The sequence below is a fragment of the Agrilus planipennis genome, unplaced genomic scaffold, assembly GCF_000699045.2.
Source record: "Agrilus planipennis isolate EAB-ADULT unplaced genomic scaffold, Apla_2.0 scaffold207, whole genome shotgun sequence".
Classification (NCBI taxonomy): Eukaryota; Metazoa; Arthropoda; class Insecta; order Coleoptera; family Buprestidae; genus Agrilus; species Agrilus planipennis.
Genome location: NW_020438969.1, coordinates 141,261 through 167,821, shown reverse-complemented (window position 1 = coordinate 167,821; position 26,561 = coordinate 141,261). Strand labels below are relative to the sequence as shown.

General features: G+C 35.3%; 2 protein-coding genes across 2 annotated transcripts in view; one reads left to right on the top strand and one right to left on the bottom strand.

Annotated features, from left to right (window-relative positions):
* Positions 1-867, top strand: part of LOC108738708 (propionyl-CoA carboxylase beta chain, mitochondrial-like) — a 36,064-nt gene extending 35,197 nt beyond the window's left edge. The window contains 1 exon segment of the mRNA XM_025975367.1: positions 628-867. Within this exon segment, the coding sequence (XP_025831152.1) occupies positions 628-867 (240 nt within the window).
* Positions 868-1,220: 353 nt separating this feature from the next.
* LOC108738707 lies at positions 1,221-19,017 on the bottom strand. Its single transcript, XM_025975366.1, has 5 exons — positions 18,839-19,017; positions 17,963-18,157; positions 16,273-16,368; positions 12,962-13,436; positions 1,221-1,274 (listed from the first exon to the last, which is right to left on the bottom strand). The coding sequence occupies exons 1-5, from the start codon at positions 19,015-19,017 to the stop codon at positions 1,221-1,223; spliced, it is 999 nt and encodes a 332-aa protein (XP_025831151.1).
* Between the last annotated feature and the right edge of the window lie 7,544 nt (positions 19,018-26,561).

Sequence of the window (26,561 nt, the reverse complement as noted above, 5' to 3'; positions counted from 1 at the left end):
AACGTTTCGCCGCCAGGTATAGAGCTTCTTCAAAGGCTACAATTATTAAAAACACTAATAAGAATCGAATAATTCATGAATCCAGACCTAGGTGTCTAGGTCAGTTAAGTACATAACAGAAGTTTAGCTTATATAACGCTACAAGGTTGGTGAATATCCACGGGCACAGTAATTTACACAGTAAAAATTATGTAAAAGTCCAGTTAAAACGACGCACAATATAAATAAAATAATACGTAAAATAAATAGTTAAAATCATGGATAGAAACAACTACGAAGGTATAAATTAAGTGACTAGTTTAAATACATTGTCGATAAAGACGAACAAATCTACAATTAAACTTGTCAAACTTGTGGTTTATATAAGTTTGAAAACTGACCTGGAAACCTGCCTTTGAAGAAGCTTCCATACTTAAATAAATCAATAAATAAAACATTAACCCCATTGGCTCTGATTCTTTATTTATAACTTAACCTAGGGGAAGAAATTGGAAAAAGTAATAAAGAAAGAAGGTAAAGCATTTCTTTGGATTGATATTTCTCTGGTGCTGAAAATTGATTGGGACTCCAATTCTACATAATTACCCGAATTTATAATTTGAAAAATGCTATTGTGAATTTTCAAAGGGTTACGGAGGTGCTTATGATGTAATGGCTTCTAAACATCTCCGAGGTGATGTAAACTATGCATGGCCGACCGCTGAAATTGCAGTAATGGGAGCTAAAGGAGCTGTTTCGATCTTATACAAAGGCAAATCTAACCAACAAAAATACGAAGAAGAATATATCGAAAAATTTGGGAATCCTTTCCCAGCTGCAATACGTGGTAAGGAGAGTTTAATATTAAAATTTAAGAAATTTAAGTAATTCAATGAACAACGTCTACTATGAGTACATTAACATCAATACCTTAGAAAGTATCAACAAGAGAATGTATAGTAACACTATTAGGAGATTGAGTGGAATGCATGCAGTAAATAAATAAATATTAGCATCTGAATTCAATGTGCTGTTGCTCTTACTTTTTAGTGTGATTCGTTGATAACGTCATAAACGCAATTTCTCTTCGTTGATAAGTTTATAGGTAGTTCTTAGGCATTCACGGCCGATGTAGATATGTTGTGAGTTTTGTGCGTTTTTTCAGCTTGATCTGACATGGTCCTTGAGATACTGCTTTTCCGAATGATTTACCGTGCCTTAGAAAAAGTTGATTTTTCCTTTTAGTTTGTACTAGCTGTGCTAGCGGTTTCGCCCAATTGGAATTCAGCTAGTAACTATAAGAGCCATATGTTATCTGTCAGTGAATTAACCTTAACATGTAGATATATTTGTCAGGGATTTTTTTACATGCCCTTTTATGCTTTACCACTTGTGGTAGAATTTGTAAGAAAAACATTTGCGCCACCATTTTTTAGTCGACGTATGTTGCAAAATTGATCTCCACGAAAACACTTATTCCAACATCCACCCTTAAGGTCCATTCTAAATACTGGCGACAGAAATTTTAAAATCGGATTACCTTCCACAACCAAACTTACAATTTTACTTCGTTATAGGTACGTAATATTAGTATAAATGGTGTTTCTGAAGTAAGCAGCAGGCTTGCAGGTTTATTTATACATTGCACGTGAACATTGCATTGACAGGATAATAATAAGAAGTTATTGAAAAGGTAATTAAAAATTAAAGCTAGAACAAGCAGTGGTTGAATTGAATTTATTGGTAACATGGTTTTGTTAGGTTAGATTTCGATATCCAAACTCTGCAGCCATTGGGTAGCGTCATATTTTCTAGATGGGTCACATGACCTATAAATGATCTCAGTGGGAATTCAATATTCTTCCAATTTTAATCTCCAATGAACAAGTCGAGACCCAGGATCTTTTACCGAAAATAACCAAACTAAAGGACGCTAATGGCTTATAATGGTGAATTTCTTTCCGTAAAGATACGGTCAGATATGTTTTTCCACCGAGCGGCATGGCCTAGAGGTCTAGACCATTGCTTAGCATTCGGGAGGACGCCGGTTCGATTCCGGGTCCGTCTGCCTTGGTCCAAGTTTTTCNTGGCTTATAATGATGAATTTCTTTCCGTAAAGATACGGTCAGATATGTTTTTCCGACCAAACTATGGCTAAAAATTTATGCTCAATTGTTGAGTACCGAACCTCTGCTGAATTTAATGTTCTACTCGCATAAGCTATTGGGAGGCTATTATTAATGGGACCTTGGCTAAGTACATCTCCTATCGCATAGAAACTCGCATCAGTTGAGACATAAAATTCTTGGTTACAGTTTGGGTATTGTAGAATACTTGCTGTTATTAATCTTTCTTTTAATGAGTTGAATGAATATAAATGTTCCTGTTAAAAGCAAAAAGAGTGTCTTTCTTCAAGAATGCGGTCAATGATTTAACTTTGCGTAATTTAGGATGAATTTTCTATAGAATCCGGTTAGACCTTAAAGTGATTTAACTTCGTTTGAAAACTTAGGGATCGGGAAACTTTTAACTGAATCAATTTTGTTGGGATTTATTTTGTCGCCTTTTTTGTTACGATATGACCTAAACATTCGGTTTCTTTGCGGAGGAATTCCGACTTACCTGGTTGAATTTTTAAATTGTGCTATCGTAATCTTTTTAATACATTTCTTAATTTATTAGAATGGTCTTCCAAAGAGTTTTCGAAAACAATAATGTCATCTAGATATAATAGACATTGCGTGGGTGTTAAACCTAATAATACATTATTCATCATTCTCATAAAAATTGAAGGAAAGAGGAAGAAGAAGGAAGAAGAAGAAATTTGTAATGGCCCGTGTGGGTCTAAAAAGCAGATTTAGTGATCGAATTTGGATGCACTTCAATTTGATGAAATCCGCGTGCACGGGGCTTTTTTCAGAGTTGTTCAGTTTACAGAGAAATTTAATTTAGAATCTACTAGAATTTACTGCTGTGGTAAAAATATTTTTATTTCCCTAAATTTTTACAAGACAATCTGGAAATAACAGTATATTCTCTACATTCATTTCTGGAAGAATTCTTTCTTTTCTTGGTTTGAAATTAGTTTTTAATAGTATTCACACTTTCACCCAAGAAAGTCAGTGTTTTCACTGCTCAGTTTTTAGCACGCCTTTTGGACAATCCTACCGATTGCGTTAAATTGTTAAATGCAAAATGATAAAATTATCTTTTTAAAAAATTGAACATTTATTCTTTTCGATGCGTAACAGTCTAGTCTGAAGCTAGAGTACCTTAACAACGACGCTTTACAACATTTATAAGTTAGCAAAATGCTACATATACGTTTACATACGTTATATGACTTATCCTAACATGTAACATGGTCTTCCTTTGCGTAATTTGAGCCATGTATTTTTTACTACTATGTTGCGGTTTAGGCAAAATTTGAAGAGTGTGTCGCCCCGCTCGTTACTTTCACCGAAACCATTTTCTCCAACTAAGTCTTCTCTGCTACGCTTACCTAGTGATGTCAATATTGCAACTACCCGGTACAAATTACAAAGTACACTACTATTAAGAAATGACTGTGACGTGCGTATACGTATTGGATTGGTATCTAAACGCAAGAAGTAATAAGTAATCGAGGTTGGTAGGCAGTTTGTGCCCCGTACAGAGGTGGTCCGTTGAAGTTGTAAATCCGCTGGATCCACTAACGAGATCGGTAATTTTGTACCGGTACTTTTTTAAAAACTACCGGGGACCCTAAATACTGAAAAGTTACGACTCTACCCACCTTGCGTTACAGTCATCCATGATATGATTTTGTTGTTTTTAAGAGTTTTCAATATTGTGTCTATTTGACTATAGAGGAATTGAACTTCGTCGTCATATTTTTTCACCTCTGTCGGTGCATATACTTGGAGTATATTAATGTTAAATGGACTTGCTCACAATTGCATCAGTAGTAGAATTTTGTCATTTGCACGAACAAAGATAAATACATACTTCAGCAGTTTTGATACCATGAAGATACCCAGTCCATTTCTGTGATTTGGTTCACCATCATCCATTCCAAAGCTGTAATCCCATGTGGTTTGTTTCTTAAACAAGATTCTCAAATTTTGCAGCTGCATATAGGATTCGCACATTCGATGTTCTGATTCTTGATTTGGATTTTACCATTTTCAGCCGGAAGATTCATCACACCCCTTGCCCATCCAAGGGCAATCGAAACTGGAGGCCGTCGCGTTTAGTTTTTTCGCTATAACAATTTCCTAAGAAAAGTTGAGCAATATGGTTTCCCGTATACTTCATTATTTTTTTTCAGCCGCCTCTGACATGCAGTATAGACCCTATGTGCAACCAGCCGTTCTGGTTCAGACGTTGCTGTGTGCTGGTTTCGATCAATCCTGGATATTTTATCTTTTTAGTACCTACCATAAATTTCTAGGGGGCGTTCCCCTATCTGTCACCTGGGGAGACTCCATAGGGGGACCAGCAACCTTTCATAGGTTTTATCGATTAGTTCGTTTAATATGGAAATAATCGATTATTCCGATTAATAATAATAATTGGTGCGCTCAAATAAATAGATTATCTTACGGATTCAGATATTGCACCCTTTCCCAATTTTATTTATTATTTTTAAGCTCTCTGACCAGGTTGCATATCGGGAAGCTACGTATTTATTATCTGCCTAGGCTCTCGAAGCCTCTTCAGATTTTCAGATAAATAGGGTTATTGAACACGTAATTCCCTAGTTTCAGGTTCCTTTAACGTTTTTGTCGAAGCATGTGTTAATAAAGATCAACATTTATCCTACAAGGTTTTTAGAACTTTATTTACACATTCACGTTTTATTTGTTATACTTCCTCATATGTTGTTATTGAAGCATGCGTAAGTTAGCTCAATCTTAACTAACTGATAATAAACTTTCTCATGCGGTATTGCACATATTGACGTTTCCATATTCCTTCCTTCTACTAGTACATTCCGGTCATTTTTATTCCCTCGATAAGTTTCCAGTTTGCTGGATTGGTTAAAAACTGTTTGGGACCGTTATATTATCCGTAAACTTACAACATTAAGTATTGTCGCAATGAACCGAATTTTTATGTCATAAGGAAGACGAATTAACTATTTATTTATTTGACGCCTCCATCATGTTATAGAGAAGCGAATTTATATGTTTATTTAATTGGAGATATAACTTAAAGCCATTTTATAATTTAGAATAACTTGTCAACATTTTAACTATAANTGTAAGATACAATTATGAATGACTAGCCAACAATTTGACTATAATTAATTAATAATTTAATAATAATTATAGACTGCCTTATTAGAGAATTGGGGAACGTAGAAATGACAGAGAGCTATCACAAGGTGAGTCAGCTTAACCGTCTTACCGCCCCGCATCATCGTGATCTTGAATTCGACTCTTCTTGACTTGACTCGACTATCGCTGATTATAATTATTGATTTCACTATTTATCACGATTGCTAATTGACCTACTTACACAGTGCGTAAGTAGGTGTTGGTTTGCAGTTTTAAATTAATAATTTAGATATACCAAATTAAATTCAAAATTCTGAAAAAGAGGGAAGGTAGGAGACGTCTGGACTTAGGAAAGCTAAAGTGTAACGAAGCGCGTGACAGGCTAGATAAAAGGACAGGCGAAATACTAAAAGCGGCTGGAGAAACGAATGACGGGGACATACAGACAGAATGGAACTGCATTAAAACATGCCTAAAGTCAGCAGCTACAGATATACTAGGTCTTAAACAAAACGAAAGTAGGAAACTCTGGATAACAAATAAGATCGTAGGATTAATAGAAGAAAGGCGGAAATACAAAAACAGGACAGACGAAGAAGGGCAAAAAAGTAATAAAGCTATAAAGTGGGAAATAATTAGGTGTAGGGCATCTAAGGAACATAGGATGTGTAAAGAAGTAGAAGAAAAGTTTGAAGTAGGTAAAACCGATGAGGCGTATAATATAATTAAAAGGAATTTTAGAGATGTAGGATACAGTAGTAATAATATAAGAAACGAGGCAGGGGTGATTTTGATAGAAAATGAGGAAAAGGCAGATAGGTGGAAAGAATATTTAGAGAACCAATACGCAGGCCCTGAGTTAGGAGATATATTAGAGAAGGGACGATAGTGTGGAAATAGATGAGATAGGTGCGAGACATTTCGAACAATTAGCTTAACTTCCCATGCGTCAAAAATCTTAACTAGAATTGTACAGAGGAGGATGGAAAAAAGGACAGAAGAACTATTAGGGGAAAATCAATTTGGGTATAGAGGAACGGGAGAGCTTTACGGATAATAATAGAGAAAACGATAGAAAAAGGAAAGAGTGCGTACATAGGATTTGTAGATTTAGAGAAAGCTTTTGACAATGTTAAATGGGACAAGATGTTAAATATACTTAAAAATGTAGGGATGAGTTACAAAGATAGAAGAGTGATACTTAGTTTGTATAAAGAGCAACAGGCAGTTATAGAGCTAGGGATGCAACGTAGAGAAGTAAATATTCGGAAGGGAGTCAGACAGGGATGCACACTGTCACCGCTACATTTAACCTATACATCGAAGACGCCATCAACATCATTAAAGACAGTACAACTGTAAGGATAGATGTGCAAGGTGAAAAGATTAGTATGCTTAGATTGATGCAGATGATATAGCAGTATTATCATTTAGCAAGGAGGACCTAGAAATAGCTTTAAATAAAATGGAAGCGGTACTGACAGATCAGTACTGTATGAAAATAAATAAAATTAAAACTAAAATACTGGTATGCAAGGAAAGAAAAAGTAGGTAAAGGGCGAATATAAAGATAGGAGACGAAAAATTAGAAGAAGTGGCTGATTTTAGATACCTAGGAAGTCAGATAAGTCAGGATGGAAGGAGTAGTAGGGATATAAAGCAGAGGATAGCGCAGGGTCGTGTCGCCTTTAATAAAAAGAAGTCACTTCTATGCTCGCGAACGGTTAATTTAGAAATTCGAAAAAGGTTGTTAAAGGTGTATGTTTGGAGCACGGCGTTGTACGGGTGCGAAACATGGACAGTGGGAGCGGCGGAAAAGAAAAGGTTAGAAGCGTTCGAAATGTGGTGTTATAGGCGGATGATGAGGATATCGTGGGTAGAAAAGGTTAGAAATGAAGAGGTATTGGAAAGAATAGGAGAACAGAGGACTCTATGGAAGTCAATAAAAAATAGGCGAGATAGGTTGGTAGGACACCTTCTCAGGCATGAAGGTCTAGTCAGAGACATATTAGAGGCAGAAACAGGAGTTAGGAGGGGTAGAGGTAGATGTAGGTTAGATTACTGTTCGCAAATAGTTAAGGATGTGGGTTGTTCTAGTTTTAGGGAAATGCGAAGTTTAGCTCAGGATAGGAAAGAGTGGAGGTACGTGTCCAACGAGTCTTAGGACTGACGACTTTATGATGCTAATGACCAACATTATACCTTTCACCAGAATTTGAATTATAACAGTGTACATTATAATTTTTTCTCTCTGCAAATAATACCTTAAAAAAAAAATGGGCTGGTTATAATTCCCTAGGTTTACAGAAGTGAGTCATTTTGATTTTATTCTAAAGGAATATACGATTTCACCACTTATTGGAACTAATATAGTCACAAAACAAGACTGTTTAGTTCAATAATTGACTTAATTTTATTCTCTTCATAAAGTATTACTTACAATATTGCAGCAATACCTACATAATATAAAGAATAATGATCAGTATTACATGTACAATACATACTTTATTTTAAAAGGCACTGAAAAACAGCTCAATGAAAAACAATATGCATATCGTAAACCTACAAAATTTGTCTACTCCTACGACAGACATCTGTCTACCTACTGGAATATTGTATTGAATAGAAATGCAACATTTTATTTTACCCTTAACCGTAAAACATGGGATTTACATATTTCATCGATTATGTTATTTTCTGAATTGTAAAGATGGCGATATTGAAGAGAACTAGAGATATAAAGTATATACATAAGCAGAAACGTACACTAACGTAATAATTTATGTTATAGTTTTATATTATTCATTATATTTTTTACGTTTGGATATTATTTAAATAATACGTAAAATAAATAGTTAAAATCATGAATAAAAACAACTACGAAGGTATAAATTAAGTGACTAGTTTAAATGCATTGTGGATAAAGACGAACAAATCCACAATTAAAATTGTCAAACTTGTGGTTTATACAAGTTTGATAACTGACCTAGAAACCTGCCTTTGAAGAAGCTTCCATACTTAAATAAATCAAACTTTCACCCCATTGGCTCTGATTCTTTATTTATAACTTAACCTAGGGGAAGAAATTGGAAAAAGTAATAAAGAAAGAAGGTAAAGCATTTCTTTGGATTGATATTTCTCTGGTGCTGAAAATTGATTGGGACTCCAATTCTACATAATTACCCGAATTTATAATTTGAAAAATGCTATTGTGAATTTTCAAAGGGTTACGGAGGTGCTTATGATGTAATGGCTTCTAAACATCTCCGAGGTGATGTAAACTATGCATGGCCGACCGCTGAAATTGCAGTAATGGGAGCTAAAGGAGCTGTTTCGATCTTATACAAAGGCAAATCTAACCAACAAAAATACGAAGAAGAATATATCGAAAAATTTGGGAATCCTTTCCCAGCTGCAATACGTGGTAAGGAGAGTTTAATATTAAAATTTAAGAAATTTAAGTAATTCAATGAACAACGTCTACTATGAGTACATTAACATCAATACCTTAGAAAGTATCAACAAGAGAATGTATAGTAACACTATTAGGAGATTGAGTGGAATGCATGCAGTAAATAAATAAATATTAGCATCTGAATTCAATGTGCTGTTGCTCTTACTTTTTAGTGTGATTCGTTGATAACGTCATAAACGCAATTTCTCTTCGTTGATAAGTTTATAGGTAGTTCTTAGGCATTTACGGCCGATGTAGATATGTTGTGAGTTTTGTGCGTTTTTTCAGCTTGATTTGACATGGTCCTTGAGATACTGCTTTTCCGAATGATTTACCGTGCCTTAGAAAAAGTTGATTTTTCCTTTTAGTTTGTACTAGCTGTGCTAGCGGTTTCGTCCAATTGGAATTCAGTTAGTAACTATAAGAGCCATATGTTATCTGTCAGTGAATTAACCTTAACATGTAGATATATTTGTCAGGGATTTTTTTACATGCCCTTTTATGCTTTACCACTTGAGGTAGCGTTTGTAAGAAAAACATTCGCGCCACCATTTTTTAGTCGACGTATGTTGCAAAATTGATCTCCACGAAAACACTTATTCCAACATCCACCCTTAAGGTCCATTCTAAATACTGGCGACAGAAATTTTAAAATCGGATTACCTTCCACAACCAAACTTACAATTTTACTTCGTTATAGGTACGTAATATTAGTATAAAGGGTGTTTCTGAAGTAAGCAGCAGGCTTGCAGGTTTATTTATACATTGCACGTGAACATTGCATTGACAGGATAATAATAAGAAGTTACTGAAAAGGTAATTAAAAATTAAAGCTAGAACAAGCAGTGGTTGAATTGAATTTATTGGTAACATGGTTTTGTTAGGTTAGATTTCGATATCCAAACTCTGCAGCCATTGGGTAGCGTCATATTTTCTAGATGGGTCACATGACCTATAAATAATCTCAGTGGGAATTCAATATTCTTCCAATTTTAATCTCCAATGAACCGAAAATAACCAAACTAAAGGACGCTAATGGCTTATAATGATGAATTTCTTTCCGTAAAGATACGGTCAGATATGTTTTTCCGACCAAACTATGGCTAAAAATTTATGCTCAATTGTTGAGTACCGAACCTCTGCTGAATTTAATGTTCTACTCGCATAAGCTATTGGGAGGCTATTATTAATGGGACCTTGGCTAAGTACATCTCCTATCGCATAGAAACTCGCATCAGTTGAGACATAAAGTTCTTGGTTACAGTTTGGGTATTGTAGAATAGTTGCTGTTATTAATTTTTCTTTTAATGAGTTGAATGAATCTAAATGTTCCTGTTAAAATGCAAAAGCAGTGTCTTTCATCAAGAGTGCGATTAATAGTTTGGCTAGCTTCGCGAAATTTGGGATAAATTTTCTGTAGAATCCAGTTAGGTCTAAAAATGATTTAATTTCTTTTGGAGACTTATGGATCGGGAAATTTTCAAANTTAGTTTGAGTCACTCCATACCCTTCAATGAGTACGAGAGAGTAAGCAGTAATGAATAATTTTGTTTTATCTTTTTCTTCTCCCTTCCACTCTCATATCAAGCCCCTTCATCTCGTAGAAGAGGGAAGCCACTCTCGCAACTTAAATAATACCTACGAAAATTTTCGTTACTACGTTAACAAAACTATTGGGTTTGGCTATGGAAGAGGGGACTCACCTACGAAATGAAAGGGATAAGAAAAGGAAAAAATCATCTCGCTCGCACTCGCAGGATCAATGAGGAGCTACTTGGTTAACCTTGAGGAGCACTCGGGAGTCAAAAGAGCCGAGTTTGCCCTCGCAGGATCAATGAGGAGCTACTTGGTTAACCTTGAGGAGCACTCGGGAGTCAAAAGAGGCGAGTTTGCCCGGCTCTGATTCAAGGTATTTATGTTGACAGTCAACCTCTAGTAATCGTTTATTCATTTAACATTTAAGCCCTATATGAGGCAATCGATGTGCAATTCAATAAACTAATTCGACAAAACAAGGAATCATTAGTGTGGGTTAGTCACAATAGAATAGACGTATTTACGAGTTTCAGCAATATAGCCATTGTAGCAACGAAATCCTCGATTTCAAAAAAGACAGTCTCTAAAATAGTACATGCGAAATAGCAGGAAATGTTGGCTCCTCTCCCGTTATAGTGTAGCAAAATTTTAAAGGATCAATTGCAGTATCCTCATTTGCTTGAAATTGGTTTTCAGCCGCGAATGGATTTGGGTCAGTGGTTTCGAAAGAAGGCTAATTTTTTCTATAGGGTGCTGTATACAGACAAATTTGCTTCAGGCGGACGGAATTTTGAATTGGTGCGATGTAAAATTCGCATGTCAAACCATCTTTCGCGATTTCAAGAACAGCAAATGTGTAGTTTGAAATTTTTGGAGGCTTAACTTTTTTGGTAAGGTTTACTTACAACTACCCACAAAAAGGTAACGCGCCTTAGCAATACCTCAATTATGGTGTGAAAATTTCCCTTAATAAAATTACAATTATCAAGATGATTTTCATTTATCGACTTCTTTTGTGTTCGCACATTTACTTGTAATGTACTTATTTAATTTACTTAGTCCAAATATTATATGTAGTACTAAATTGTTATGTTGTTATGTTTATCTTAGGCTGATTTTCGAATGAAGCCTTAGTCGTTCGATGATAAATGTTTACATTCTCAGTACATGTATCTGTAGGGTTTTTATTGCACTGCGCTATTCGGTAGACACCTATGTTGTCAATTCATACAGTATCGGCTTGGGATTGTAAAATATTGTGGTTTTATTAATTTCTTTTTGTCCTTAACCACGATGCTGAACTCACCGTACGATTGTTTATTACATCTAGTTTACTCTCCAAAGCTTGGCACTTATTTCTGTTACACCCTGTATGTGCACCTATATGGGAGTCGTACAGCACATAAAAGGGTTAAAAAGTATTTCACCTTAAAAAAATTTAGCATAGCTTTTTTTATATTTCCGTTCACGTATAATCAGAAACGTCGATAACCCTTCCCTTTTTGACGCTTATGAAAGTTTGATATATACAAAAATAAAGGCAATCCCATGAACTCGAATAGTGGTTCCATCCCAAGCTCCGATCTTTTCAGATTACTATCAAAATAAAATGAGATTCACTTTCACCCATCAATACTACGTCGAATTATGCACTCGAGAAGCTTAAATAGTCATCGTAATTACTAAACAACTCCCGTCTGCCTATTAACCAAGACGTTTAATTTTACTTTACAGGCTTATCCCCATTGTTTAGTATTGAACGTATATTTCTTTCAATATTAACGAATAATTAGTTTTACTACTGTGACCTCCCACAAACCTCCTTCCTAATGCCGATATTTATTTAATAAAGTCAACTTCTACTTTTTGCTATTAAAATCCTTAAGGAAGGATAGTAACAATACAATACGCTTTAGGTTTAGGATTAACTTAGTCCCTAACTGAGAATGACACCTCAGTCTAGTATCGAAATGCGTCTTAGGTTTATAAACGGTTAATGGAGTTTTGATTTTTTGTGCTTGTTTAGTTAGTTCCAGTTACTCCAACTGATTTTCTTGTATTATTTTTCTTTTTAGTTACCCTTAACAATTCTGATCAAATTCACTTAGCTTTAATTTATCAAAAGTATTTTCTCATGTCATTTTGTAAAAAAAAATACCTTGCATCAATAATGCCTAATTAATAAATTAACAAAATGAAAATGTACCTATCCAACCAATAACAAAATAACAATTTAAATTTAGTAGTGAAAATTATAAATTTTATTAACAAGTAGTAAAGTTGTAAAAATTTCATTTGTAGTATAAAAGCCATTACGTGAAAATATTAAAAAAATATTTGCTTTCGTTCTCTCATAACTAATGCTCGAGAGGAGGGTGGACATGAACAATATGTCGATTATAAGTTTCATTTCAAGTATTACTTTTAACACACACATAGTAACAAATCTTAATGTGTGTGTGAGGTTATTTACTCTGGAAGGAAAGTGCTTACCAAAAGCCAAAATTACTAAAAAGCTACTTCAAGCTTGCATAGAACATTAAACTTTCAAACGAAATTCATAACAAATACAACAGAATACTGTTGATTAACAAAAACCATTTTTTAACCTATATAGGTAAGTAAAATTTTAAACACTCAAGGTTTTATCATTATAATCGTCATAGAAGCACGTTTTACTTCTCAGAAACTAAATTGTTACAAATGGAAAGAAATAATGGTGGGTTATTACCGCTATGAGATGATTTTCTGCAGTTTCGATGTAGTCTTGTATATTTGATGGTGCTACCAATTTTTGATCGGTTTCAGTTTTTTTCAGTGCAATTCCTGCACATTTTGCTTCTTTAATATCCTTGAATGATTCAACCGGATCAATGATTAACGCTTTACACTTTTTTAGGCCATTTTGATCTTTAGTTTTTCCTATAACAACAACTTTCTCATACTTATCCCTTTCAGGTAAACCTATAAAATCCACGATTTGATCCATTTGAAACCCAGGTCCAAATTCTCCAAGAGTAAAGTAGGCACTGTACTCATCAATTTTGTTAATGCTACCTACATTTCCCATGACGTCATTTCCGCAAATTTTTTCACACGGTTCACATTTCCGAAGTTTAGCACAACGATACGATTTGAGACATGTATCGCATCGTTTTCTTTGCCTGTCTTGTTCATTCACGTCTGTTGGCATGCGTAGTTGCATTCTAAATTAAAAAAAGAACATACATGTGGTATGCATAAACCTCATTAGGTATTTATTTGTAATTTTAATTCGTATTCAAAATTCAGATTAAACTTATTAAATACAGATACAATACAAACAAAATAGAAAGTATTTTAAACAATGTGAAGCATGAAAGTCTCTATTTAGGATGTCTCACGGTAACCACCCGTTAGAATGTTTCGGAAACTATTTCAATTTAAATTTTGATAATTTGGATAATGTCGTTTATTGGGTATGCTCTCCTCAATTAAAATAACGGTTATACCGGAAGTTCACATCAACTTCGTTATTTTAAATGGAATCGGGCGTAAAATTCGTAATTGAATAGACAACTAAAACACTTACTTTTTGTTTTACAAAATATATTAGGAATACTCTGACAGATGTTTCGGTTGTTATACTATCTTTACAGATCCTTAAACCAAAGATATATTTGGTTTTTAAAGTCTAAAATACAACCTCAGTAGCTTCCGCCCCTACTTTTTTCTACGGTGTTAAGATATTCAGTCAATGTGTGTGTGTGTGTGTGTGTGTGTGTGTGTATGTTTAAATATGATGAGGTTTTTAGCCGACTGGAGTTCAGAAATGACCAATTTGATGGTCAGTAAAGTGTTTTCTGTTAGCTCAAATTCTCCAATATAATATCTAAATACGAATAAAGAAATATACAAACTTTTTATCTCGTAGCATACCTTCCGCCACAATTTTGACTTCCTCGTATGAATTGAGTAATCACCACTTATTGTGTGAGTTAGTTAAAGAGATATATTTAAGGACTAGTATTCAGTTAAAATAAATTCAAAAGAGGAGAGTTATTACCTTGAGCTTGGTCATTCAATGTGAATTCTAGTTTATTAAATCTAAATCTAATAGTTATAATCTAATCTAAAGTTTATATTTGACTAACCGGCAGAAATTTTAAAAAACGCCTGTTATATCATAAAAATAGTTACTTAAAAAACAAAACTAAACCTTTGGTAATTACCTATATTATTCAAGAAGGACATTAATTTAGTTGTAATAAAGGGCAAAAATTAACCCTCTTAGAGAATCTTGAAACAAATAGATTTAAAAAACTGGAATTCATGACCAAGTTGAAGGTAACAATTCCCTCCATTTGAATTTATTTTAATTGAATACCATTTCCGAAATATTTGTAGTAACTATTTAAGTAACTCAGGCAGATATTACAGGAAGTCAAAGTTGTGGCTAAACATAAGCTACAAAATAGAAATTTTGTGAAGATCATTAAGTATTTATTCACATTTAAACATGGATTTTTACCAGGTAAAGCCTAAATAATTTAATATATGTAAAGATCATTCGGTTTCAAGTCTTTACTGCATTCAATTTTTGCTTTCAGTTTGATTGTCTAAATGTCAAATGTTTCATGTAAACTAAAGCTTTTAGCAGCAACACGTGTTTTACTTGATTCAATAATAGCTACCTTTATTCTTTATTTGAAAGCAAAAATTTACTTGTAGGTACATATTATTGTACTATGTTATAAAGGGGTCATTGAACTATGCAAATGTAATAATTATTATTGCAAATTTCAAAAATACTTTTTACAACAAATATAAAATGGGGTTTCTCATACTGCGCCTGTTTAGATATATTGCAGAATCTCACGTATTGAACGAAGGGTTAATAATAATGAATGCAAAGTAAAAGCATTTAAGTCTTTAATTGTATAAACAAATTTCATTAAGACACAATTCGGGCGATTAGCTTTTTATCAAGAGTAGTTTAACTACTGGCAGTTTGTTTCAACTTTTATTATTAGAAGTTTCTATGTTAAAAAATAATGCCAAAGAGAAAGATTACAAAGAAAATCTAATAGACAGAGTTATTAATAATAAACAAAAATGATTAATTCTCCAAAGTCCTTATTCAAAGCCAAATTAAAAAAATTCTAGACTAATAAATTATTTTGATAACACCAATTTTGTATCTAACATATCTAATAAAATTCGCAATAAGTTAAAAAAACTAGATGTATCTGTCATTTATTTCAATTAAAATAATTTAGGAAAACTGCTAGTAAACAGCCCACAAAGAAATTAATAAGCTAAAGGTTAACCGAGCTCTTAGATAAGTACGAAAATTCTACTGGTATAACCGAACATATAGATAGAAATAGAAATAACGTAAAAAAGTCAATTTTATACGGAAATTTTAGAAGTAGATCAGGTTAACATAAACTGTCTAGCCATCAACATTAGCAAGACTGAATTTGAGACTTCTCCTTTGTTAAAATATTTACAACAAGTAGACAATAAATGCTGCAATACCTTTTTTAATTAAAACACAAATTGAACCTTTCACAATTTTTTTTCTTTATGACTACAATTTCGCTAAAACAATACTTTTTCAAGTATGTTGTAAGAATAAGAATTTGCGAAATGTTTGTGTTTCGATTAAATAAAATATACATATAACGTTTAATGAAGTAACAGTTAACTCAGTTACCCACAACTCTATCTACAACTTTCAAAACTAATTATACTTTTAGTTGAGGACTATAAGATGGTATAATCAACCAAAACAAGTGTCAATGTATTTGTAGGTCAAGGGTTTTTCTGTTCAACAATTTAAATATGCTTTACCAAGTACTTGTAAATAACCAAACAGAAATATTTAAAAAGTATACTTCAAAACTTTTATCAATATTAGTAACTGGACTGGATATTGTTCAGTATGTTTAAATCCTACACACGGCTGTATTATACTGTTAATAGTTATTTCCGAATTTGAACATATAAAGAAAGCTATTAATATCGACTGCATAACATGCAAATAAATCTTTTTCATACTTTTTACATTCCAAATCATCAGGTTTGCAAGCAAAACTTAGAGCATCAGATGATGCAGTTTGCATCACATCCCATGATGGTGCAGCATTACGAAATCTAAAAAAGAAAGAATTACTTATTGTTTCTGTAACACTCCTATTCAACACAAATTGTGCAATATATGTATAATATGGAAAGTGTTTATTAATTTTGTTTCAAATTTTATGAGTTTTCATTATTATTAGCTGACTTTTGCGGGCAACTTGGAGAACAAACTAACTAAAATAATATTGATGTAATACNTTAAAAAATTTAACTTCTTTGGTATTTCCATAAGAACATATTCTTGGTTATAAACTAGAACGCACTGGAAATTATTAAATTAATCATACAATTGAGTAAAACCCGTAACTTGAAAACAAGCACATTAATGTTCAGTGTTTTCTCGAGTGACGAGTTCTTTAAATCTCACTGATGTTCGAAGTCCTGCGGCTCTCGTACAACAACTTTACTTAGGTCTCAGGAGAGCCTTTGTCAGAAAACCGCTGTCAGATAAAAGTTTATGAAAAGTGGATATCCAATTGTTGATTAAAACCTTGAAGTACTCTTCTCGCCTTTCGTTTTTCTAGTGAACCATCCGGTCGAAATTTATTCCGTAGAACGATGCGACTTCCAATGACCTTTGTGTGTTGAGACCAGTTCACGTGTACACAAGTGTTGCTTTCCAGGATGGACATCATCTCAGTTGTAATTGCTTGAAACCAATCGTTGACGTCGGGGTCACCCATGGCTTGGTTCATGGGGATCTCAGCGATGAATGTTTTCTCGACGACCCCAATTTGCTCATTATTTCTTGTGGATTTGTTTGACTGAAAAATTGTGACTTTTATCGGTTTGCATTTTCTGCAGTTTCTTTTCCTCGGAGTCATTTTCGTTTTCGTTTGTCTTACAAATTTAATATCACGGCACACGATGACTTTTCTCTTCTCAGGTACCCAGACTTGATAACCTTTAGATTCCGTCGAATATTCTACCAGGATGCCGTCCAGACCACATTGCTCAAGTTTGTTTCTCCAGGTTCTCTGTCGAGATAGGTTACCGAATTGCCAAAAATCTGTAGGTGTGAAATATCAGGTGGTCTACCGGTCCATATTTCCCATGCAAGCTCTTCGAAGGTAGCCGAATTGGCAAATAATTTGATGTGTTGATCATTTCGGTCCAAAGTGAATCTAGTAGATCGGGCTCCAACCTTAGACAACTAGTGGTGTAGTTTCTTCTTTCCACAACGCCGTTTTGATGCAGATTGTAAGTATGATGTTGATGACTGATGTATTCTCGGCCGTTGTCCGATTGAAAACATTTGACGCAACGACCGGTCATATTTTCGACGAGTGTGATATACTCTACCGTTGCGTCAAATACGTTAGATCCAAATTTTAGGAATCGTATCTCGCACCGTCTAGAACAAATTCACACCGTACAAGCTTGTTTTTGGTCAAAAACAACAAAACCCAAATATTCATTTTGTGCTGAATGAAATTACGAAAATTTTTACACTAACAAAATACAGTAACTTAACGAGAAACTTAACGAGTTACCGTTACCGAGCCCTACCGTTGGTCTGCTTGGCTGGTGGACCACTGACAACATTTTAAAGGAAGAACCACTAGTAGCGTTAAAGAACTTTATTTACATTTATTAAGAACTTTACACCGGAGCAACGAGAGGGGTCTGGAGGCGTAAAAGCTCGAAGGCCCAGGTCGGGAGAGGAAGCTCCAATGTCAACCTGGGGTCGCATGGCGGGATCCCTGGGACACCCAGGAATGGAGCATGCAAGTATTTGAGCCTGACGAACAGTGCTCGTAAATCTTGCTGGGGTCGTCTAGCCGGGTCGGAGGCGTGCTGCCTATAATCTCCAGTTAGGGCTTGGCGAGCGACTGCACATGGAGACAGCGTCGTTCACTGAAGTTCATCGGTAAACTCCGCTTCTAAATCTTAACTGGTTATTTGTTGGTCTATTGCTGGTACGGATATACTCTCTGGTGATACTTTTTCATTAGAGCAGAAGGAGGCGAGTTCGCTTCTGTTTTTTCTTCTTTGTTTTCGTGAAAAACGGAAAATCTTCAAAAGACACCCAGTCGTCAGTACGATTGGGTAGTGGTGGATTCAATTCTAAGAGCGCTTACCAACTAAAACCCCCTACCTCAGACCGCTGTAGGACTTATCAATTCAAATCCACTTCAGCCGTGTGTTTTCCATTCCATTTCCGTTTTTTTTTTTTAGTTTTTCCTCGAGGAGGGAAATCTTCAAAAGACACCTCCTGAAGTGGGGTAGTGTCGCCTAAGCACCTGCCGACTAAAACCCGAGTAGGGAGATCAACCCGGAGGTTGTACATCCCAGAGGAGGTTCAATGGGAAGAAGTTGGGAGCGGGAAGGGTATTGAGCATTAGGCGGAAACGGGAATAACATGGGAATCGGTGGTCTAGAGCTCGAATGAGTTGCGTGGACACTTACGCTAGAAAAGCGAAACTAGGAAGAAGCGAATAGAAGGCAGCTCAGAGTAGATGCAGGCATGGCCTTCATCAACACTCGCTCGGCTTGGGCGAAATCGGAAGTGTTGAGATGAACGGGTTTGGGTGACCTGACCCGGAGATTTGCCGCAAACTTGATTGCAGCCTCAGAGAGTGAAGGTACACCAGTTTCTTTCAGAATTTGGGTGTTTCTGGTGAAGCAGGGGTAGTTGAGTGCGGAATAGAGAATCCGCATGTATACTTCGTTTACTTTCTCTAGAGATGTATCCCTTCCAATGTCTTAGATGGGCGCTTGCAAAATCGTAGGTAGGGATAAAGTAGCTCATTATATTCTCGACTTGGCGTTTGTTACGTCGCTTCAGTGAAGCCGCCAGCGGAAACAGGCGGTGGCTCTGGTGCGGAGTGAACCTGGAAAGCAGCGTAAGAGGTGCCGGGCACTGTGTCCTGGCATATAGGGCTCAGAAGCGCATGACGACGGATGAACTCGTTTAACGTAGCGAGCTTGGATTGCAGCTCACTCTCTAGGGTTAAGGTTCCGCAAGGGAAGGCCACGCCCCAATAGTACAGGGCTCTTGGAGGTAGCTATTGCTAGAATGGCTAACACACTGGAGCGAAAGCACTCTTGCGTAAATCGCGTCCTTGATGTGCCGGTTCGGGTGCGTGTGTATTCAACCTTTTGATGATTGATTACGCAACGACAGACGAGTTGGTCGCCTGACGGATGCCGGTTTTGTATTAATATGAAAGACAGAATATTTAATAATCAAGATGTGGTGAAGACCAAATCTAAAAAAAGACACCATAAACAGATAAAAAGAAGAACATACAATATTGGCGACCAGGTAATGCTTAAAAATAAAACTAGTTTGCTTAAATCATGGGAATCAAAATATAGCGGCCTATATGCAGTAAAGAAGTTAAAATGATAAAAACCTTGCTTTAGAACGAAATAATAAGCAAACAAAAGTTAACATAGAAAGACTTAAAGGCTATATTTTATTACAGGGTGCTCTTTTTATGGATAACCCCGGTAGTTTCAATGAGAAAATTACTAAAAAAACTATGACCAACGCTTCTTGGCTTATCAGTATACAACCCCAGTGCGTACTGTATACTTCAAGAGGCCTGTACGTTAAAGCCGAAAATCACCCATATAAGTTACGTAAACGCTTCCTGAAATAGGTATTGATTGTTGTTTATCAAGTATCGGTTCTTTGAAACACCTAAAACTAAATCCTATTTTACAAAGTTACATCGAGATGACTTGACATCCTTATTAAAGAACTAGAGGTTTTCCAAAAACAGATTGAGGACCAACTGAAGAACCAGCTGATAGAGCCCCGTTTCCGTTGGTATTTTTATTCAGGGATCCTTGTAACAATCCTTGCGACTGTGTGGTGTGATTATTGTTGCTGTCCCAAGTGTTTTAAATTAGTGAATTCTTACGGGCCAATCATGAAATTAAAACGATGGGTTGATGCCTACCACAAATTTTCTGATTAAAAAAAACCAATACCGGAAATTAACTTATTTTGAAAAGGGAAAAAAACACAGGTTAGGTAAACGTTAGTACTAATTTTTGCTTGTAAGTGAATTTACTGCATACCTATCGAGGAATAATTGGTTCTGGGAACAACACCACTACCGCTACTTGCACACAAAAATTATCCGGAATTACCTTGTTGGAGCATATGTAATCCTAAAATGTAGCATCTTACTACAGATGGCGTTTACCGCGCCATTTGTGGTATTTTCTAAAATGCTTCGATAATTCTATCGAAATTATCAAATCGGTATTTATCGTACTTCAATTGCAGCGATCACTAGGGATGTACATAGAGATTTGATACACGCGCTGTTTCATTCAATCCATCTGTTTCAGATTTAAATCCGGCGCGTACAGTACGGCTCCCCCACTACCAATCCACCGTCCAGGAAACTGCTCTAAAAAACTCACACACTTGTCCTGCAACATGAGGGAGTACACCACCACATTGAAATAACTTAACATCCATATAGTTGCAACGGTGCATTCTCAAGTACATTCTCTTGTAAAGAAAAACAAATAAGTAGCACAATTTAAAAAGCGCAGATGGAAGGAACGGTGCGAATAACAAAAATTTTGCACCATACATTTACCGAAAACGGTTGTCGAAATTTCGAACGATGTACGACATACGCATTTGTTACATTCGTCTGTAAACAGCACATTATGGAATACATTTCTTTCGAAACTACTGGCACAAACTCAGTAGAGGCTGGAAATCAATCTCAACTAAGACTTGCACCATCATCAACGTTTGCAGCTATTTCGCGTGAACTATTTTGAGGTTGTCTCCTATCAAAAATCAAAGATTTTGTCCTCTACCGATACCGTAAATAAGTATGTCTCATCATTATTATAACAACTGTTCTGCAGTAACATACTGACCTACAATGATTGGTGGTATTGCTGAATTAGTTTATTGAACTGCACATCGTTTGACTAAATACAAAGGTCTAAAAGTCAAATGAACAAAAAACTACTACAGGTTAGCTGCAATATAAGCATCTTGAATCACAATTTAATTAAGCAAATAATAAACATTACATGAGCAAAAAACTACAAAATAAATGCAACACTGGTTCTGCTAATTACAATACGTTGTTGCATTGACGTATTTCTTTACCACAGCCGGAATTACATTTGTCTGTAAGTTAAACTACGTTTTTCTCTAAATGATGAACTTTCAGAAATACAAATATTTCTTGTTTTATAATAACCTATCACCTCTTGCAAACTCGGCACCTATTTCAGTCCATTTCCTGTAGTGTAGAACACATTTTGTTTGAGATACCTGTTGGAAAAAGTGTAAACGTAGCTTCTCGAAGAGTTCGCAATGGGGTTGTAAATCTCATATTGGTACATCGTTCGCAGCTACACCCCAAATTAATTTGACATAACAACTTCTTTGGAATAAAAAAACGGATCACTGTGGTTCAATAATTCAATTAATTTATAAACCTTAAACAACATTTAAAATTCGACCCCCGTAACCAGCAAATCTGTCCCAAAAAACCCATAAACATCCAAGAAAAGAACCATCACAAAATGACAATTAGATTATTCTAGAGGAGGGCGCATCTTCAAAAGAACACCCCCTGAAGGGAGGTAGTGTCGGATTTTTAGCGATTAAAACCTCCTCGAGTGGGGAGATAAACCCAGAAGGTTACTCATTCCCGGGAAGAGAATGAAAGGTTGGGATTTGGGATAGGGTTGAAAAGGGAAAATGGTTAAGCGTGAGGGGATTGTTAGGAGAACAGTCGGAATAGGTGGTCCACCTTGGAAATGATGGGTGGACATTCGCGCTAAAAAGCGAAAAGCAGTAGCTCATTGTAGAAGGTGACAGAGCCTTCGGAAATGGTCGTTTGGCTTCGGGGCGAAGGAGAGTGTCGAGATAGTAGAGTTTGCGTGACCTGACACTGAGGCCCGGAGATTTGCTGCGAATGAGACTGCAACATCAGGGAGAGAAGGTAAACCGGTTACTTTCAGAATTTGGAGGGACGAACCAGGCATAGTTTAGTGCGGAACGAAGGATCCGCATGTAGGTGCCTTGCAGAGGTTTCAGACGGTGGTGAAAGGCGCAGCCCCAAACGGGAATTGCGTAGAAACAAATGCTCCTGATTATTGTATTAAACGCACGGATTTTCATATATTGGGAGATGGAGTCGTTTCGGAAGAAAGACTTGAGTGCGATGAATGCACCCATTGCCTTGTTACGGGTAGTTGCGATGTGCAACCGCCAGTTTAGGGTCCTGTCGAATACGACGCCTAGGTAGGTAGGTGACAAAGTTATTCCACTTGATGGGACGGTTGTTTACTAAGATGGAGGGAGGTTTTCGGGACCTACAAGAGAAGAAAATTGCTTCCGATTTGGTCTCATTAATGGAAAATTTCAATTTTCGGTACCTGTTAAGCAGCAGGGACAGAAACTTATTAATTCTCCCTGTGCATTGGAGAATGGTTTTGACGTTTTCGTTTACTTCGACGAGTTTGGCCTGAAGATCACTCGCCAGGGCAATGGCGTCCGCAAGGGAAAATCCCTCCAAGAGTGCGGAGCTCTTGGGGCTAGCCATGCTGAAAATGGCTAGTTAGGTAGAACTGACTTCACAAAATCAGGAAAAAAGGTTTAAGAATAAGGAAAATATATTTAAATTAGTTAAGAAAGTTTGTCTATGTTAGTTGTGGTACGTTGAAGTTCAAAGGGATATTGCGTACCCGTCCCAGAGAACTCTTACCTATTACGGCTGGCAGAATATATTGTTCACCTTGGATAATAAATTTGTCCAGTAACGGACAGTTGTAATGAACACCTGGTTCGCTGTGGAAAAAGCTCTGATCGTTTCGGTAATAGAAATCGGTGTGTAGTACGTGATTCATATAACGAAGGTCGAGCGCAGAGTATGATGACAAATTCCTTGTAGCAAGCAATAATGCTAAACGGTATTTTGTATTTCACCGAAATTTAGGATGGTAGAGAAAGCGATCTTCAAATTAAAAACCACTAATATGGTTTCTAAGACCGAAGTAACAGATGTTGGCTTGTTATTGGAAAAATTAAGTATAACTAAATTATTTATGTACACTTACTTGAAATTTACTAATTATTCCTAGAAATTAATGATTAATGAGTTAATTAAAACAAACCATCTGTAAATTAGAGTATAATACATCATGACATATTAAAAAGAGTGTTAAAGTGTATCTCGATTTATACTGAGGTAAGTAAGTTTGCAATTTATTTGTGCATGCGATTTGTGTCGTCCCACAATCGATTACATAAAGTCGGATGATAAAAAAAGGGAGGCGACTTTTGGTATTAGAAATAGTATACCTCTGTAAGGTTCTAAAATATAAAATGTGCCATATATAGTCGAGAAGGTGGGTAAATCCAAACTTCCAACTTCAGGTTTTCTCTCTCTCCCTTTCTCCGATATGTGGGGTGACGTGAAGCCTGTGGAGCCCGTGTATGTAGCTATATTAGTCTTTCCAGTAGTGGATCAAAGTGAGGGGGGCTGTCGGGCATGTAAGGTTTTCCCGTCGGCCGGACTAACGTTGTTGTTGTTGGATATTATGCACGACACAACAAAACATTGTGAATAACACTTTTGCTCCATGTTGTCAAATCTTGCTCGTTTAAGGTAGGCATAAGCCCCCGTAACAAAACCAGCTATTAAAGCGAAATTTTTGAGTAGCATAAATATACCGGCCGTTAAAGGTTCAACTTTCATGAAGGCATTGTGTAAAAACGATGTTTCAATTCTCGCAGTTTATTTTTTTCTTCTTACTCTTATTTTTATAAATTATGTAAGTATACAGTTATACGAGGCAAATATGCTATACAAATATAATACAAAGATGACCATACTCTTAACTTTCTTTTGTACGCTTTCCCATTTTAAAGTACACTTTGCAATCAGAATCTTAATCCCTGCGTATTCTCCTATTATCCATTAATCTTTTAATTAATTAACATCTTTGTGTGACAAGAATGGTCTTTCTTTTCATTGTAATTATTTATGGATAGTCAAATTTATTAAGAAAATGCTTCAAACTCGATCAAAAACTATAAATGCATTTGATGCATAAGAGAAAATAATGTGTGTCATACATCCGTACATGGATAGAAGTATATCATTTGTCCTTTTCTAAATTTATTCTTTTAATGTTCAGGCAAAATTCCTCACTTACATAATATATATAGTTCAAGATCCTACAGTCGCCAGAAATTACTTATTTTCTGCGTAACGTAATGTTAGTAGATCCTAAAGGTACGCATATTACCTCCTCACTTTTCTTAAAATCTGAGTTCTAATTTTTAGATAATGTTTTACAGAATATTGGTAAAAGTAATCAATAGTGCCAAACACCTCCCGTCAGCGTACGCTTCAAAGATTACAAAAATAAATCGCAATTTTACATATTTCAATATTTTTTGTGAGCAGCTAGAAAAATTGTAGGGGCCAAACATCTCCTAGACACAATTTAAATGTAGCTGTGTTATAAAATAATCCAATTATGGCACTCGGGTTTATACCTACTCATAGCGAAATTTTAATTGCGTCTGAGGGACTGCGGGTTGGATTCCTTGTATGGGATTGTATGAAACAATGTGTATTAAATGTGTACACAATGTGATCGTTGCAAATGCAGTACGTCAAATGCCGGATGTTTTGGGAGACTTTGAAACGATTTGAATAATAATCGTTTTGAAGCCTGTCTTCTAATTTCTAACAATGTATGTGTGTAATTTGCTTTGCATGTCGATTGACAGTCACCGAAAAGTTTTGTTGTTAATTCAGCTATATTGGCTACCACTTACAAACACAAATGAGACTATTTTACACAAAGGGTCAATACGTTTTAAAGATAAGAAATGCTTCTCCATTTTGACTTCAAACATCCTGATAAAAATAAATTAAATAAGTACATTTGTTTATCAGTGATAGCATACAGCACTATGTAAATTACACCACCGGTATTTAAATATAAAAAAACGAAGAAAATGTTACGTAAACGTTAGGACGCAATTGATATCACCTGAATGACTAATTTTATTACGCCAAATTTTCACACCACCAGGGAGATATTGTCATGCGTGTTATTATTTTTGTGGCCTGCCAATAGCTCTTATTAACAATAGCGACAAATATGAAAATTTAAAATTCCGTTCCGCGTGAAGCAACAACACCCTATGAAAAAAAAAAGCTCGCAGCACATTCCTTTTAAATTTACTGACACAAATACAGTCGCAATTGAAAAACAGTTTCTAGCAAGGCTTGCACTCGTTGCATTATTTGACTTAATTGTAAATGTATCACCTCTTTCTATTTCACATTTCTCGAAAACGAGACCAACTTATAATCTATAACTACTTACGAACGTCATCTTATCTAGTGTTACTCTACCCCTCTTAACTCATATTTCTGCCAAAAAAGTAGAAAATTGGATTGTTATACCTATTTTATTGAAAAAAAAGACGCCTGTAATCATAAGTCTCTGGCACATCATCTTTGAGAGTTTGACCTTATGGTGTTTCTTTCTGTTTGATATATTCTAACCAGGGCTCGAAAGATTATGATGCTTTCACTTTAATTGAAATGACAATTGTTTCTTTACACTGTAGCCCTTTTATGTTAGAATGTAATTTGTTCCTTTTCTTATGACAAATGTTTGTCAATATAAGTTTATTTTCTTTTTTTTTTCGTGAGTAGTCAGTTCTCATTAATTAATCGATTTCTATGATTAGTTATATGTATTAGTTTAATGTGTTGAGTCTATCCTCGAGAGTTTTTAACTATGATTCGTATCAGAAGCTTTTTTAAATTTTTAATTTAATTAATTCTTGTTTATTTTTTTCACCGCAAAGACCCAAGCTTTGTTTGATAAATGATGACACTAATTCGAGAGGATGTCTCTTATAATATTCACATTTATAGCAAACATATATTATTACTGCATATTGTAATTTTGTGATTTTTTTGATGCATATTTTTTTATTATAATTATTAAGTGCACTGAACCGTTAAACTGATTTGTAAAAGGGTTGTTGCATTATTTATCAAGGTACATGCAAAGTAAAGTACGTTTTATAAATAAGATTTATTAAAAATGTACAAAAAAACAGAACACACATGAAAAAACATTAATTAATAATGATCTTATCACATTAAATCAAAATTCGTGAAGCGTAATTTCATTTTTTAAAAAAATAATGTAAGTATTTTCAAATTAATGGC

Bases quoted from the DNA above. Each gene is read 5' to 3' on its own strand.
- LOC108738707 (XM_025975366.1), bottom strand. From the start codon at position 19,017: ATGCGGATTCTCTATTCCGCACTCAACTACCCCTGCTTCACCAGAAAC. The intron at 18,158-18,838 runs GTTGATGAAGGC...TGGAGATTATAG, and splicing joins TTCGCCCAAGCCGAGCGAGT to GCAGCACGCCTCCGACCCGG. The intron at 13,437-16,272 runs GTATGAAAAAGA...TTTTTAATTTAG, and splicing joins GATGATTTGGAATGTAAAAA to AATGCAACTACGCATGCCAA.